General features: G+C 40.3%; 1 protein-coding gene across 1 annotated transcript in view; it reads right to left on the bottom strand.

The window, feature by feature from the left end:
- Nucleotides 1–18,451, bottom strand: part of herc4 (HECT and RLD domain containing E3 ubiquitin protein ligase 4) — a 42,712-nt gene that overhangs the window by 18,798 nt on the left and 5,463 nt on the right. The window contains exons 2-10 of the mRNA XM_076975511.1: nucleotides 18,001–18,292; nucleotides 15,821–15,980; nucleotides 15,390–15,466; nucleotides 15,050–15,271; nucleotides 14,877–14,968; nucleotides 5,609–5,739; nucleotides 2,490–2,650; nucleotides 2,319–2,395; nucleotides 1,167–1,291 (exon numbers count right to left, since the gene is read on the bottom strand). Coding sequence (XP_076831626.1) covers nucleotides 1,167–1,291; nucleotides 2,319–2,395; nucleotides 2,490–2,650; nucleotides 5,609–5,739; nucleotides 14,877–14,968; nucleotides 15,050–15,271; nucleotides 15,390–15,466; nucleotides 15,821–15,980; nucleotides 18,001–18,226 — 1,271 coding nt within the window. The 5' untranslated portion in view covers nucleotides 18,227–18,292. The remainder of the gene's footprint in view (nucleotides 1–1,166; nucleotides 1,292–2,318; nucleotides 2,396–2,489; nucleotides 2,651–5,608; nucleotides 5,740–14,876; nucleotides 14,969–15,049; nucleotides 15,272–15,389; nucleotides 15,467–15,820; nucleotides 15,981–18,000; nucleotides 18,293–18,451) is intronic.

The following is an 18,451-nucleotide window of genomic DNA, read 5'->3' as shown; positions in this document are numbered from 1 at the left end:
TAGTTGAATACACCTCTAGTGCAATCCATCAATTTAATTGCCGCATAATCATGATATACACCTTCTCCGAAAGGCCCCAAGGGCTACAACACCACTAAGCAAACACCATGAAGACCAAGAACTAAGCAAACACCATGAAGACCAAGATCTAGTCAAGTCAAATTTATTTTTAAAATGCTTTTAATTATAGTGAGTCCCCGCTTAACGACGGAGTTAGAAACTGATCGTAGCTGTGATCGTAAATATAGAAAAAAACTAACAATATTCTCATGCGTGCGTACAGCATGAAAAAGTGCGATCGTGTTGCGGAGATGGGCTGCGATGGAGGCTGTGCTGCCAGCTGCTTCAGCCCAGCTTATCGTACACAACACTACACAACACTCCACTGTGCTGCCACTGCTTCTCCTTAAAAAAAGTCTGTTGTAACTACGGTCCGTCGTTACCCAGACCTGTTGTTAAGCAGGGACTCACTGTACAACACATGTTGTAACAAAGCAGCTTTACAAACGCAAGGGTCTAGATGCCTAATGAGCAAGCCAGGGGCGACAGTGGCAAGGACAAACTCTCTAGGCGGGGAGTATTTAAATTTCATAAAGACACACCCAAAGCCACTTGCAGCTGTAATTGCCACAAAAGGTGTCTCTACAAAGTACTGACTTTAGGGGGTGAATAGTTATGTGCACTGATGTTTTGTCCTATTTGTTATTTGCTTCAATAAAAAGAAAATCAAATGTTCAAAGTAGGCATGTTCTGTAAATGAAATGATGCCAACCCTCAATTATTTGATGAGTTTGCATCAATCAACAATCTATTTTGACTCCAGACTGTAAGATGGCAAAAGATGAAAAATGCCAATGGGTGGGGTGAATACTTTCGCAAGGCACTGTATACAGCACTTTTCAAAGTCCAAAGTGGTTTAAACAGAATAAAACCAAATACGTTTGCATAATTTTTAAAATCTACAAATTATGAAATGCTAAATAAAAATAAATGTAATAAAAGGGCAGACAAACTATTCATTCAACAAGTATACACTTGTTAAAGTAGTACAAAACAGACTGAATGATAAAGCAAGTTAAATACAGAAAAAACAGGCTTTATTGAATGGCACTGAATTTTATTGAATTGCAACTGATTTTTGGAGTTCAATGTAATGAGTACTGTACGCTGTAATTTCTGGTGAAAGCCTTCCAGGACCATGGCTTAGCCATTTTTGGATGATGTGTTCATTCAGGGTTAAGACATGCTGATCAGAGTTTTGTATTCTGAGATCCTCTGGAGGACAGCCATTCTAGAAAAAAGCAACAACATCTCAACCATATCTCAAGGACTACATGAGTCGCCCGCATGCCTGGTCTAAAAATAGATCACTGTAGCGACACTTACCAGTGAGCTGCATCTACGTTTTTTTTTTTTTATCACACTTGCATCTATGTAAATTTGAAACTGACAATATATATATATATATTTTATGGTTTCATATTAGTTTAGAGCAAGCTAGCATGCACAGTGAAGGTGAGGAGATGATTTACCCCTGAAAACATGGCAGAAAAAAGAAAAGAACATTCACAATGAATGGGAGGCGTTCTTTTTTACAACTGTGAACGATCCGTTTGTCTCATTTGCAGGGCAACTGGGGTGACGGCAATGCGGCACAATGTGGAGAGACATGTTAAGATCTGTCACACAAGCTACCATGCTAACTACCCACGAGGGGGTACACTAGAAGTGGAAAAAGCCCGCAAGTTAAATGCAGTTTTGTGCAAACAGCAGTCTTTTTTCATGAGACCGGTGAAATAATTATTGATAATAATTGTGAGAAACATGATCACTCTCCACATATATGAATATCATATATCAAAAAAGAATAACGCATGGCCATGACTTATTAACCCATGGGAACGAGATATTTAAGGCATGGGAACGATATAATTAAGGCGTGGGAACGAGATACTAATGTCACCTTTCACGCGCGGCAACAAAGTTGGTTTCTTCCCCCCCTCAGCAAAGCAAGCAGCTCTCAGCGATGCTCGCGAACTGACTGCCAAGGAGGGGATGTGCACTAACTGCCTGCCCAAGGAAGGTAAACCTGGCATTAATTATCTTGTTCGCACGTTAATAAGGTGTTCGCACACGTTAATAAGTCATTTGCACGCGTTAATAAGGCATTCACACACGTTAATAAGACGTGGCCACGCGTTATTATATTTTTTACATGATGTCACCTTACGGGCTCCGTAGTTATATTTTATATATTAAAATGTCTGTAGATTCTGGATGCTAAGATCTATTTTCATAGGTTGGACACACACACATACCTGAGGACACTGGTAGTGAGCGAAACTCTGATCTCCTCCAGCATAAATTCTCTTCACACAGTAGAAAGATTCAGCCTCTTAAAACATATAATATAAAATATAGCTGATTAACAGTTTTTCTAATATAGCACAAAGAAATTGAGATTTTCTTAATCAAGATCCACTGCTGACCTTCGTCTATTGATGTGGAGTCATCGTATATTTTCCATTGGCCTTTGACAGGTGCTGGGCTCTTCCTGTTACAGGTGGAACGTGTGCCAAGTTGTCCATTTCCTCCAAGTCCAAAAGAATCAATCTTTCCAGATGATGGAATGAAAGCTAGACTGTGCTGCCTTACATACGGATAGAAAATGTAAAAATTATATATATCAGTAGCGAACCGTGACCATTAAACCTGGGCCTGCTCCAACCCCTGGAAAAAAAAATATTTCCTTTCCTAATTAACTGCAATAAAAAAACTGAGATGACAGTACAGCTTTACAAATGCAATAAACAATAACATATGTACTAGATAACTTCTTAAGCAAAATAAGGTTCCAACAAAATAAGGTTAACGGCTCCATGTTCCTCAGAAGCGGAATATGTAAACAACGCGTACGAGGGCATCAAAGGAATGAATCGAAACTAGCTAGTGGTGGTATGCTAACGCCAGCTAGCATTGCCACAGCGGGCAGAAATTATCATACAATAAAGCCCGCCCACTAAGAGAGAAGATATGATTGGTCAATTTTTACTGTCATTTGAAACTAGAATTGCGCTGAATTATAAGGGCCAGGCCCTCTGTAAACGAACAGCGGGCCCACGAATAACCAACATTCTGCGGAGGCATCACAGTCCTGATAGAGGGAGACACAGGCTCACAGGCTTCCACTTAACCCCTCACCTTCCAACACAGATTGAATAGACACGGTTGAATAATTTATTTGCTTATATTTCTGTAATTGTTTAGATGTCGATTGTCAAACTGTAAGTAGATAAAAAATTGGATAAATATATTATATTATATATAATTTATATTATATTATAAATTATATATATTTATGTTTTAAGAATATTTTAGGCCTTCTGAGGGGGCGTAGAGGGCCCTGACGGTTCCCCACTGATTGTGTATATATATATATATTCACACACACATATATAACCACATTTTAGAACTTGTGAAACTGAAACTGAAGGATCCAGATATTGCCATACCACCATCCTTGAGATGATATAAATAGTGTCACGGTACAGCTGGTCGCCCCTGTTTACAGCAGCAGCTGTCCTGTATTTGTTGCGTTGTGTGCGTCCCTTAGGTGGGCGGAGCCCGTGATCCGTCTCACCTGAGGGTCATTTGTTTGCCTATATATGTCTTGTCTTTGTACCAGTTGACTGCTGGTTATTATATCCTTAATTTGGATCAGTTCACGGGTTTTTGGTTTGCGCACTTTTTCTATTAAACCATCCTTTTTCCCTGAGACTTGGCATGATCGCTTCCATTTTATTTCGCTCACCCTGCCCGTCACACACAGGATGACAAAAGTTATTTATGGACACTTTCGGGATGATACTGTTGCATGCAATAAAACATTAATTAATACATTAATTTAACTTGTTATGGTTTGTGAATCATCATGTCAGCTTCAAGTGTCACATTGTCCATGTTTCCCATGTCTAAAATAAGCTGGAAAACTGTACCACCTACCTGGATTGGTGATAATACACTTTTATACAAAAGTGAAAGTGCACATAAATTTACCAGCAGGCAAAAAGAAAACAATGATGAGGCAAGAAAGTCATACTAATTAAAAAAAGGACTAATATTAAATTATGTAAATTTAAATGTCAAAAATTTTATATTGACTGGAATATTTAGGAGCGAGCAAATTTCATGACTGGGTTTGTTGCACAGGTGGCATCCTATCACAGTTCGATGCTAAAATTCACTGAGCTCCTGAGAGCAACCCATTATTTCACAAATATTTATAAAAACAGTCTGCATGCCTAGGTGCCTAATTTTATACACCTGTGGCCAGACGTGTGGACTCGAGTCACATGACTTGGACTCAAGTCCAACTCGAGTTACTAAACTGATGACTTGTGACTTGATTCGACAACATCACTGAAGACTTGCGACTTGACTTAGACTTTACTTTTACTGACTTGGACTTGGAATCGGACTTGAGCTTTAAGACTTGAAAAGACTTGAAATCCTTATTTTAACATAATAAATAAGTAATATAGAATCACATAACTGGATCATTTTGTATTAAATGGTGCCGTAAAATGTGAACTGCTCAGCTCAGTTTATACGTAACCAATCGAGGGAGAGGGGGAGGGGGGGCAGCAGCGTTGAATTTGTGCAGAAAGAACAAGCAACATGCTCCCAAAAATTATCCTGTTCAATTATAAAGATTATGCTGTTGTGAATAAAAGAAGAACTGCGACATGCAACACATGTGGAGTCAGGATAAGAGATGGAGATGCAACCACTTCAAACTTTGTTCAACATTTGAGGCTGCACAAACAAAAGCAAGTCTCGGCTATGTATATTTCATATAATGCTATGACGGTTAGCTGGGATGTGATAACTCAGGGGTTGAAAATTAACTTTTACAAGGGTCCACATGAGCAACTTGACTTGTGTGAGCGGTCCGCACCGACGATTATTTGAAAGCGGGGACCGGGGGGACGGACGGATGGACGGACGAAAGTCACTGAGGCAACGGGGGGGTGAGGTGACGACGACAATTGCGACATCTCACTCAAGCGAACCAAAACACTCAAACGCCTAACATTAGGATATGGATCAGAGGTAAATAAACTAGATTTTTTTTCCGGAGTGAGAAATCGAATGTGTGGCGTGAGAGCGTGTGAAGACAGTCAAATGCGTATGTCTCACACTCAATGCGTGAGTTGGCAACACTGTGACTAACTTAATATACTACTAATCAACTGCATCAGTTGTGTTACCTACTGCTCAAAATCTTCACATTGTCTGCACAAAGCCATCACATTCATTCACAAAATATTATAATTAATTATAATTTGATTTTCATTTATAAAATTTTGCTCTTTGCCTTTTGTAATTCAGGTGACAGAGTATGCCAATTCCTTGGAATTTCCAGAAAGTATGACCTTCCTTTACTTGCTTTTCTTTCTTGCTTATTATTTCACTTTTTTCCTTCTAGAAAATCTATGGCATTAAGCGAATTGACATGGCATAACCTACTTTTTTTTCTAATACAAATAAATTCGTCCTAACAAAGGTCCAATGGTAACCAGGAAAAACTATGATGTTTAATACTTACCTACCACATGCAATTTGCGTAACTACATTCCCCATGAGTTCAAACACTTTCCGGGGGTTAACCTCATGGTTTGTTGTATTGTGTCCCAGTTGGCCATAACCCCCAGCTCCAAATGTGAAAACACCCCCCTCCTAAAACAATGAATATAATGACAATGTGAGTTTAACTTCAGTAACACCTGACAGAGAAAGGACAGCATTTCAAGTGTATTTTTAGCATTTCCCTTCATTTTGACCAGGGGTGAGCTTCCTAAAACATTCTTAACGTTAAGTACTTCGTAACCTCGTACTTACGAAAGTTCTTAAATTTATGCCGGTTTCCCAAAAGTCTTCGTAACCCACGTCGTACTTAAACTTATTCGTAAATCTACGAGTGGTCTGACCCTGTTGTAGTTGTTCTTAAACTGAAGTTCACGCGCAGTTCTGTCTGAAAAACGATAGAGACTGCTGATTATCCCTTTAAAAATGCTCAGAACTACGCACGCTTGTGTGTACAAACACTTTTGAAAGCGTAATTGTGTCACATAAATTAGATCCAACGTCCTTAGTTCACTACTGCACATAAATATACATACTAAACTGAAATAATTGATTTCACGAAATACAACATACTATTTATAAATTTTTGTGGTGGGCCGTTAACGGTGTCAACGCCGATAACAACCGACCACTAATTAAATGTAACACGCTTGCAGACCATTTTTTTCTATATATATATATATATATATATATATATATATATATATATATATATATTAGTGCTGTCAATTCCAGGTGCCGCGATTAAAAGTCCTCACCAGGATTTTGCTCAAGCTTGCTAGATTTTCTAATTAGCAATCCAGGTAAAATTAGTGGAATCAACACAATCCAGGAAGCCTGAGCAAAATCCTGGTGAGGACTTTTAATCGCGGCACCTGGAATTGACAGCACTTTATATATACATATATATATATATATATATATATATATATATATATATATACATACATACATACATACATATATATATATATATATATATATATATATATATATATATATATATATATATATATATATATATATATATATATATATATATATATTAGGGGTGGGCATAGATTAATTTTTTTAATCTAGATTAATCTCACCTAAATCTTGAAATTAATCTAGATTAATCTAGATTTAAATGGCTCATTCAGAATATGCGTGCTATCCAAGTAATGACTAAAAGCCAGTTTTTGAGATAGGGTTTCTTAATACAGAGTGTGCATTAGACCAGGGGCTCATCTCCTGTTTCCAAAATGCATCAATGACTGCTTGAGGAAGCTGTTCTACTTTGATACTTGAAGAAAAAAAACATGCTCAATAAAATGTAGGCAACTCGTGTTCAACGGTTTATTCAGTTAAACATGAATTTGTAAGCCTACATACTGTACATTAAAAGGGGTTGATAACATGTTTATTCAGCTAAACATATTTGAAATGTAAGTCAACATTTAGTACATTTAACCTCACAGACTTGTTCAAAAGCCGGTTTTGGTCCTCTGCAGTTTTAACGGTTAAAAAAATATTTAAATAGCGACAGATCTAGCGCTAGGACCATGCACAAAACGACCACTCCGAGCTCCGCTCTGGTAACACTTTACGTTCCTAAAAATGAATTTTCCATGAAGCAAACCTGGCGACTTCGTGGCTGCATCCATGTAAACACACATACGATTTGTAATCCACAGGTTTGAAAACTCGTTCTCGCCCCTACTGTGCAATTTGGTTAGGAATACAGCAGAGCTAAACTATCAAGTTGAAAGTCATCATAGTTTGCTTACCCATTTTGACCCAGTTCCCAATCCAACTTTAAGAATAGATTAACGGCGATAATTTTTATATCGCCCGATAAGAGTATCAAATTAACGAACACACACACACACACACACACACACACACACACACACACACAGTCATGCCCAAAAGTATTCATACCCCTGGCAAATTTTGACTTAAATTTAACCAGATTTAAATTTTGACTTTATTTAACCAGAAATTATATTTTTGACTGGAAATGACACAGGCTTCTCCCAGGAGATAATATGATGATGTACAAGAGGCATCATTGTGGGAAAAAATATTTCTCAGCTTTTATTCACATTCGAACAAAAAATGGCATGTCCAAAATTATTCATACCCTTTGAAAACTGTCACAGTATATGGGAAAATCCAAAGTTCTATACCATTCCAAATAGTCCATGCTGTTTTAAAGCATCCTAATTACCCTGATTCATTGGGAACAGCTGTTTTAATCAACTCAACAGGAGAAAAACAGCAGCTCTCTGCAGTTAGTTTGTGGACAGTCATGGCTAAGACAAAGGAGCTCACTAAGGACCTGCGGCTGTGCATTGTGGCCGCTCACAAGTCAGGAAAGGGCTATAAAGCCATATCAAAATGTTTTCAAGTTCCAGTGGCTACAGTGCAAAGTATTATTAAAAAATACAAGAAGTTCTGCACTGTGGAAAATCTCAGAAGATGTGGTCGGAAGCCAAATTGACACCTGTGCTGGCCAGGAGAACAGTGAGAGAGATGACGAAACATCCAAGGATCTCCACCAAGGCCATCCTGGTGAATCTGGGCTCTGCTGGTGGCAACATCTCAAGGCAGACAGTCCAACGGACACTGCACACTGCTGGGTTCCACGAACGAAGACCAAGGAGGACACCACTTTGCCAGAAAAGGCACACAAAAGCCTGCTTGACCTTTGCAAATGCTCATCTGGACAAAGAAGAAGACTTCTGGTGTTCTGTTTTATTGTCAGATGAAACAAAAATTGAATTGTTTGGCCACAATGATGTGTCCACCATTTGGCGTAAAAACGGAGAAGCCTTCAACCCTAAGAACACCATCCTCACTGTCAAACATGGTGGTGGGAAACTAATGTTTTGGTGGTGGTTTTCAGCCAATGGACCAGGGAACTTGATCGCAGTAAATTGCACCATGAAAAAAGAGCAATACATCAAGATTCTCAACAACATCAGGCAGTCTGCAGAGAAACTTGGACTTGGAAACCAGTGGGCATTTCGTCACGACAACGGCCCAAAACACACAGCCAAAGTGGTAAATGGCTAGCAGACAAAAACATTAATGTTTTGCAATGGCCCAGCCAGAGTCCTGACTTGAATCCAATTGAGAATCTGTGGAGGGAGCTAAAGATCAGGGTGATGGCAAGGAGACCCTCCAACCTCAAAGAGTTGGAGCTCATCACTAAAGATGAATGGACAAAAATACCAGGTTAGGTAAATTGGCAGTCCCTGACAAATTCTCCGAGTGTGTGTATACATATATATATATATGTTTGTGTATATGTATGTATATATATATATATATATATATATATATATATATATATATATATATATATATATATATATATATATGTATATATATGTATATATAAAGTGCTGTCAATTCCAGGTGCCGCGATTAAAAGTCCTCACCAGGATTTTGCTCAGGCTTCCTGGATCCACACACACACACACACACACACACACACACACACACACACACACACACACACACACACACACACACACACTGCTCAAAAAAATAAAGGGGACACTTAAACAACACAATATAACTCCAAGTCAACCACACTTCTGTAAAACCAACCTGTTCATTAGGAAGCAACACTGATTGTGAATCAATTTCACCTGCTGTTGTGCAAATGGAATAGACAACAGGTAGAAATGAGAGGCAATTAGCAAGACCCCCCCCTATAAAGGAGTGGTTCTGCAGGTGGGGACCACAGACCACTTCTCAGTACCTATGCTTTCTGGCTGATGTTTTGGTCACTTTTGAATGTTGGTGGTCCTTTCACACTTGTGGTAGCATGAGACGGACTCTACAACCCACACAAGTGGCTCAGGTAGTGCAGCTCATCCAGGATGGCACATCAATGCGAGCTGTGGCAAGAAGGTTTGCTGTGTCTGTCAGCGTAGTTTCCAGAGGCTGGAGGCGCTACCAGGAGACAGGCCAGTACACCAGGAGACGTGGAGGAGGCCGTAGGAGGGCAACAACCCAGCAGCAGGACCGCTACCTCCGCCTTTGTGCAAGAAGGACCAGGAGGAGCACTGCCAGAGCCCTGCAAAATGACCTCCAGCAGGCCACAAATGTGCATGTGTCTGCACAAACGGTTAGAAACCGACTCCATGAGGATGGTATAAGGGCCCGACGTCCACAGATGGGGGTTGTGCTCACAGCCCAACACCGTGCAGGACGCTTGGCATTTGTCAGAGAACACCAGGATTGGCAAATTCGCCACTGGCGCCTTGTGCTCTTCACAGATGAAAGGAGGTTCACACTGTGCACATGTGACAGACGTGACAGAGTCTGGAGATGCCGTGGAGAGCGATCTGCTGCCAGCAACATCCTTCAGCATGACGGGTTTGGCAGTGGGTCAGTAATGGTGTGGGGTGGCATTTCTTTGGAGGGCCGCACAGCCCTCCATGTGCTACCTCCAGAGGTAGCCTGACTGCCATTAGGTACCGAGATGAGATCCTCAGACCCCTTGTGAAATCATATGCTGGTGCGGTTGGCCCTGGGTTCCTCCTAATGCAGGACAATGCTAGACCTCATGTGGCTGGAGTGTGTCAGCAGTTCCTGCAAGATGAAGGCATTGAAGCTATGGACTGGCCCGCCTGTTCCCCAGACCTGAATCCGATTGAGCACATCTGGGACATCATGTCTCGCTCCATCCACCAACGTCACGTTGCACCACAGACTGTCCAGGAGTTGGCGGATGCTTTAGTCCAGGTCTGGGAGGAGATCCTTCAGGAGACCATCCGCCACCTCATCAGGAGCATGCCCAGGTGTTGTAGGGAGGTCATACAGGCACGTGGAGGCCACACACAATACTGAGCCTCATTTTGACTTGTTTTAAGGACATTACATCAAAGTTGGATCAGCCTATAGTGTGTTTTTCCACTTTAATTTTGTGTGGCTCCAAATCTAGGCCTCCATTGGTTAATAAATTTGATTTCCATTGATGATTTTTGTGTGATTTTGTTGTCAGCACATTCAACTTTGTACAGAACAACAAAGTATTCAATGAGAATATTTCATTCATTCAGATCTAGGATGTGTTATTTGAGTGTTCTCTTTATTTTTTTGAGCAGTGTGTGTGTGTGTATATATATATTAGTGGTGGGATTAATTAAGTAATTACAGGGAAAATAACGAACTAAAAAAATTTTACGCATTTAACGCATGAGACACTTTTGCACCATGGAATGTTTCTCAGTGCACGAGTTCCAGGCGTACAGATTATATGGACGCACAATAAGATGAGCATGATGGAGATGACTTAAGAGGCTACGCTGGTGGATGGGACATTTAAATATAAGAAACTTCCAGATGGAAGTACAAACACAAATAGTGTTATTTGCACTTTATATAGGAAGGGGTTCGCTTATCAAAGGAGCATTTGCACCCTTCTTTACCACCTCAACGCAAAACATGTTGGGGCTAACGCGCAGGTCAGTAATGATTACTTGATAACTTGCTAAATGTATTCCTAGTACGAGCAGTGTCGCCAGTCAACACTCGACCACATGTCGGGGTTCAAAGTAAGAAACAAAATGTCAAAGTCCACGTCAGATTAATTGACCAATTCACTGGTGAGATGGATTGCTGTGGACTGTAGACCGCTCTCTGTGGCCGAAGGCTTAAGTAAGACACGGCAAGTTTAAACGCCTCCGCCGTTCGCAGAGTCGCGAGCGAGGTGGGCTGAGTCGCGCTACGGTCACTCGCGAAAGTATAATCCAGGCTTTACAAGAAGGGCTGCAAATTGTGTCAGCTGATGCAAGTTACAAACTGCCGTTCAGAAAGATGATGAGGAAAGGGAAGTAAAACAGGTTATTGTTGCCATGTGGCTCCGACTGGGGATCACTGGACCTCTGTTACCAACAAGAATTATCTTGGTGTGACAGCTCATATTATAGATCATTTGCTTTGAGTCATTTGCTTTGAGCATGCAGAAGACCACTTCCAGGCACTATGGAGATACCTGTGGCAGAGGCCTGGGAAATTAAAGAAAAATATACCATCTAAAATGGTATTAAAAAACATCTTCTGATTTACTTAAGTTCTTCTTATTCTTCCAATATCCGATATCCAATATCCCAAAATTAAACAACATTTTTGGTCAGAATTTCCAGTGTTCTGAAAACTGTTTGCTCTGTTTTCTGCACTCATCTATTGGTCTGTGTAGTAGACTGGTGGAAAAATAAACAAGATGTTGTGGTTTATGATTATGTTCATTGATTCGTTCATCATTCAAACTTATCATTCAAATTAATATTTCTCATGTTAAATACTGAAATGTGATTAAAATGCAAGGAAAAGAAGATTGCACAGGTGATGCAGGTTGAGGTGGGGTAGTGGGGAACTCATTTGAGGCTACATCCATCACCCCAGTGATGCCTTGGGTTGCAGTTGGGCCCAGTATTCCCAGGGCTTTTTCCTCTTCTGGTGTGAGGGCTGTTGTAGATGATTGACCCCCACCAGTCTTAGCCCTCTCTTTACTAAGTTCCACTCCCTTTCTTTTTGCATGACTAGCGAAGTCATGCCATTTTTGCGTATGTCCATTGCAGTTCTCTTGTATGCACTGCAGGCATTTATTTTCTGGGCAATTTCTTCCCATTTCTGGTATTTTTCTTTATTTGTTGAGCTTCCCCGTGCTTTGTAGAATAGTGTGCTCTTGTTTTCTTCAATTTCTTCCAGCATTTGTGTTAGTTCGTCCTGAGAAAAATATGGTTTGCGTGGTTGGTTTGCCACGCTTGCTTTTTGATTGCTTCTAAAGGTTATTAGAATAGGCTAATTGCCTATATTATATGTAGGCTTGGCATGCGATGGACAGCAATTACAAATGAACTATTTTTTATATTTTTTACATACATGTTGTGTAAATACTTTTTTGTTTGATTTCATAAATACTAGTTACATAACACTTTTGTGGCTAAATAATATAGAAATTTATGTAAATTGGTGGTTCAGTTTTCGACTAGCAGACCCTGTTCTGTGCAAACGCGGGGGCGGAGTCATGTAAGTGCTACTTAGGGATTCGTTCGTAAGTTTGAAAGATAAGAAGGGTTTTGGGAAACCGGCGTAAAAACGGCGTTCTTAAAGTTACGTCGTTCTTAAAGTTGTTTGTAAATCGCTAAGTTCAATCGCTTTCGGGAAACTCACCCCAGATTCTGTGATTTTAAAATTTTATTCTAATAAATTATAGTAAGTAAGTAAGTAAAATACATTTATATAGCACTTTTCACAGGCACAAGCCACAAAGTGCTTTACAACGGAAAATAAAATAAAATAAATCAAAGACACAAAAACACACACTATAAAACAGAAATAAAATACAGTGTACAAGGTCAACGGCTGCAACCTCCACCACTAACTAAACGCCTGCGTAAAAAGGAAAGTCTTTAGCTGTTTTTTAAAAGTATCTACAGTGTCAGCTGATCTTAAATGTGGAGGAAGTGTGTTCCACAGTTTTGGAGCAACCACCTTAAATGCTCGGTCTCCACGAGTCTTTAGACATGAGCGTGGCACAGACAGTAAACTCAGGTTGTTTGACCTGAGTAATCGTGATGAAGTGTAGGGGTGGAGCAGGTCAGCGACATACACAGGAGCTGTGTTGTGTAGTGCTCTGTATGTTAAAGTTAAAATCTTGAACTGGATCCTGAATTCTACAGGAAGCCAGTGTAAGGATTTTAAAATGGGTGTTATGTGAGACCGTCTGCTTGACTTGGTCAGTAACCTCGCTGCAGCGTTTTGAATTATCTGTAAACGTCCACGAGCTGATACACTGAGAGATGAAAACAAGGCATTACAGTAGTCTATGCGAGATGAAATAAACGCATGGATCAGCATCTCTAGATCTGCTGTTGAAACCATAGATCTCAGTTTACTGATATTTCTCAAGTGGAAGAAACAGGATCTTGACAGCTGTTTAACATGAGAATCAAATGCTAAAGACTGATCGAAGATAACTCCCAGATTTCGGAGGCTAGTGTGGACAGCAGAGGAAAGAAGCCCAAGATTTTGCTTAATCGTTTGACTAAGCCTATCAGGAGCAATGATCAATACCTCAGTCTTGTTGTCATTTAGCTGTAGGAAGTTATTTGAGGTCCATTCTCTGATTGATTGAAGACAATCTAATAGCCTAGACAAACTATGAACCTCACTTGGTTTAAAAGAGAAATAAAGCTGAATATCATCAGCAAATAAATGATAGGAAATATTAAAACTATTTAAAATCTGCCCCAAAGGTAACATATACAAAGAAAACAACAAAGGCCCTAAAACTGAACCCTGTGGAACCCCACAGGTTAATGGGGTTGCCTCAGACGTGTAATCTCCCATCGTAACTGAGAAACTTCTCCCAGTGAGATAAGAAATAAACCAATCAAGTGCTGTTCCAGATATGCCCACCCAGTCACGTAACCTATTTATCAGTATTTCATGATCAATGGTATCAAACGCAGAACTGAGATCCAGCAGCACCAACACAGAGCAGTCACCAACATCAGCAGACATTAAAAGATCATTTGAGACCCTCAGGAGAGCAGTCTCTGTAGAATGCCTCTTCCGAAACCCAGATTGTAAAGAGTCGTAGCAATTGTGATTTTCTAAAACTGTAATCAGTTGGTTTGCCACCACCTTCTCTAAAATTTTGGATAAGAAAGGAAGCTTAGATATAGGCCTATAGTTCTTAAGCACAGCCGGGTCTAAATAGGACAATTATAGCAACCTTATTAGATACAACTATCATTTAGACAAGCATTGGTTTGTGTGTGTACAGCAATTGTGAGAACAAAATTAAATCACACAGAATTCACCAAAAAGTATAGCTAGCCTATATGTAGTTTTAGAGAAAGTGTTATAATTATATTAAAATCTCATATACTCATGCACACACACTAACTCAATGTATATTCACACTATATTTATTTAGTTTATTTGAGTATTTGTTTTAATGGAGCGTTGGATTTAATTTAAAAGATGCAAAGATAACAGTAGCAGAGGGTCCTGATGGAATACTACAATGCTGAAAATACATCCTTGAACTAAGGTTTTTAAACTTGTCTGTGACATCCTTAGATATTTCTGTTTATTTCTATGTAGAATGTTGGTCGAATAAGAGTTGGAAAGACAACAGAAACATATTTTCCAAAAGTAAAGACCCATACTAATAAATTGTCATTTACACATATTAGAACATTAGAACTGCTGTTTACCTTTGTCAATGCAGCGGTGTGATCCTCTCCACAGCAAATGTAAACAACCTTTTGGGACCTGAGTGTCTTCAACAAGGAAGGAAAACATCGATCTACAAGATAACATGTATACATTTTCAGAGCTGTTCTGCTGCCCGATTTGACATATGAATTTAATGAAATAGTTAATTTACCTTTTTCGTCATTCAGACCTAGCTGGCCAAATTTATTTCTCCCCCAACCAAATATAGCCCCAGATAGAGTGAGTCCAAAGCTGTGGGCTCCTCCTGCAGAGATCTGAGCAAATGGGATGCCCAGTAAAGACTGGATGACCTGCGGGGTAATGATACTGTTTCCTTCTTTTCCCAGTCCTAATTGACCATATTTGTTCTGCCCCCAGGAAAAGATCTGTCCTCCTGAAGATGGAATAAAATCAATACAAAGAGTTAATTCTTCAACCACTTACTTATCATAACTGAGTCTTAATGATATTGATATGTTAAAAAAGCAGACATTAAGAGAAAACTTTCATACTTCTAGAAAGAGCAAGGGAATGCCGATATCCACATGTGACTTGTACAACATGGACCTCCGACAAGCACTTAACTGTTCTATGGTAGACGAAATTCACAATAATTAATTTTCACTCATTCGTTTATTCATTTTGATGAACTCAGCATTCAGAAAAAAACTGGATCCTTGATCACTTGAAAGCAAATAATGTATGAGCAAAAAAAATTTTCAATCACAAAAAGGTAAATTTTACTGTCCATACTAAGAGTAAAACATCTTGCTTTATGAAATATCTCCCACCAAACCCACTTGTTCAACACAACAATTTTATGCAAGAAATAATACTTAAAACTGAATGGACTGAAAGGTCGAGAAGTATTTTGCGGTATAGCATGTATAAAGTTCACCTCAATGCTCTGGTGTTTCATTAGAAGAGTAGGGGCGTGCCTCACCTGGGCACTCGGATGCAATCTTCTTTGTTGGCAAGGCCAAGCTGTCCCTCAGATGCTTGACCCCATGCAAACACTTGTCCTTTGTCATTCAGGGCAATAGTGTGCGACTCACCACAAGACACTGCTACAATGTTCTGTGCATCAAGCGCCACAACTTGCTCTACATAAACACATTAAATAAAATCAATATTAAAACATTTTTAAGATTTTGGGCATTTACAAATATTACTATATTACTATATATATATTGAGAAGTGACTGGATAAACTCATCTATGAAAAGGCAGTTTCTGCACATTGAACAAACACTTCCTATGGGTCCTTAGTATATAGCTGTTACACAAATTCAAATATGTCTGTACGAAACCCAGGCCTGTACTTTAATGAACACAGTGCTAGTACAGAAATAAGAAATAAGACCACAGCGCTGGAAAAAGTGGACTAGGTAGAAATTTGTGAATGTCTTTGTTTTTGTTATATATAGCCTTTTGTTGAATAAAATCATTCTAATTTCTGTTAATAAATATTTTTTTATGATGTGTGCGCATTAACAATAGGCTTCCTTACTACACATGAATAAATCACACCCTGCAGTTCAACAATCCAAATGAGTGGAGCTGAACACGCTACAGGATCGTCAGCATCTCCTGAAATTATAATGGCTAAAAAAAGTTCAATCACCACCATCCGAGAAGATATTTTCTAAGGCGGGTTTCATTGCAAATAAAGCGCGGAGCGCACTTTATCTCCTGAGCTGCCGACCACAGGAACAGTTCCCCTAGAACCTCGATCACAAGAGGGTTGACTTGGCGGGCTGTGCCACCGACCGATCCTGCCTCTCCCGTTACGCTACGGAGGTCCGTGACAACCATTTAAACCTGCTGCAATCAGTCAAGCCTGTGGCGACTAGGGGTGTGACGATTCTCTGTCCCTTCAGCTGTGCTCCCATAAACTCACCTGCTGGAGTCCCTTCAGCTGTGCTCCCATAAACTCACCTGTTGGAGTCCTTTCAGCTGTGCTCCCATAAACTCACCTGCTGGAGTCCCTTCAGCTGTGCTCCAATAAACTCACCTGCTGGAGTCCCTTCAGCTGTGCTCCAATAAACTCACCTGCTGGAGTCCCTTCAGCTGTGCTCCCATACACTCACCTGCTGGAGTCCCTTCAGCTGTGCTCCCATACACTCACCTGCTGGAGTCCCTTCAGCTGTGCTCCCATACACTCACCTGCTGGAGTCCCTTCAGCTGTGCTCCAATAAACTCACCTGCTGGAGTCCCTTCAGCTGTGCTCCAATAAACTCACCTGCTGGAGTCCCTTCAGCTGTGCTCCCATAAACTCACCTGCTGGAGTCCCTTCAGCTGTGCTCCCATAAACTCACCTGCTGGAGTCCCTTCAGCTGTGCTCCCATACACTCACCTGCTGGAGTCCCTTCAGCTGTGCTCCCATACACTCACCTGCTGGAGTCCCTTCAGCTGTGCTCCCATAAACTCACCTGCTGGAGTCCCTTCAGCTGTGCTCCCATAAACTCACCTGCTGGAGTCCCTTCAGCTGTGCTCCCATAAACTCACCTGCTGGAGTCCCTTCTTGCACACTACACTCCACTTATTCACACCTACTCCTGAATTCATACTGGTGACCTTCCACCTGTCTTGGTTGCTATGGCTCCTCCAACCACCCCTGATGCCCTCTGCTGTAGACCACCCCAGCTTCTACTTCTCCATTGCCCTGCACAGATATTCCTGTGCCAGATAGGTTTTGGACATACCTGTACTCTGCGAACCAAGACTAAGACTTCTATGTTTCTTTTGGTCTCTTTTCTCATTTTGCTGTTTAATGCTTATATTGTTGTTACTGTGGCATCCGTTGCTGACCACAGGAGTATGGGTCAAATATTTTATTTATGTGCTTTTTACAACATGTGTTGTCACAAAAAAGCTTTAAAATGCATGGGTCCAAATCCCTAATAAGCAGAACAGCTCATTCATGAACAAAGTTCCTGGATGCAGCTCATACAGTGCAGTCAATAAACAACTGAGCAAAGTAAAAGATATGGTACAATACATACATGTAACAAAATAACTACTGTAGGCTGTGTGTGTACATCTATATAAAAAAATATACTATATAAAAAATATACTATATATATATTGGATGTAGCTATATATAGAGTAATGGTTGCTTCACCTGGTTTCTTGCGTGCCTTCTCATGGCCCAGCTGCCCTAGATCATTGCAGCCACATGTATACACAGTTCCATCTCCAAGAAGGAACACAGTGTGTCTTTGTCCACAGCCTACATCACGTACCACCTTCCCATTAAAGAATTCACATTTGCGTGGCGCTACTACAATCTCTTCATCAATGCCGCCTAGTCCCAGCTGTCCATAGGAGGCATTTCCCCAACACAGCATGGCTATAGCCCCCCGTCGCCCTTCTTCCGACTGTGGATGTCTTCACCCTCTGTGGGTTCAAGTGATCTAGTAAAACACAGACATTTTATCAGCAGCAAGAACAAAGCCAATGTTTTCACAGCTAATATCTGTACCACAGGAAAACTACATTTGCAATCCAAAAATCTTTGAGATCCTGATTTATGTGAAATGATGACATCTTTTATATTGAAAGCCCACATATCA

This window comes from Brachyhypopomus gauderio, chromosome 15, assembly GCF_052324685.1.
Source record: "Brachyhypopomus gauderio isolate BG-103 chromosome 15, BGAUD_0.2, whole genome shotgun sequence".
NCBI classification, from domain to species: Eukaryota; Metazoa; Chordata; class Actinopteri; order Gymnotiformes; family Hypopomidae; genus Brachyhypopomus; species Brachyhypopomus gauderio.
The sequence above is the reverse complement of the archived record's forward strand: the minus strand, read 5'-3'. Positions and strand labels throughout refer to the sequence as shown.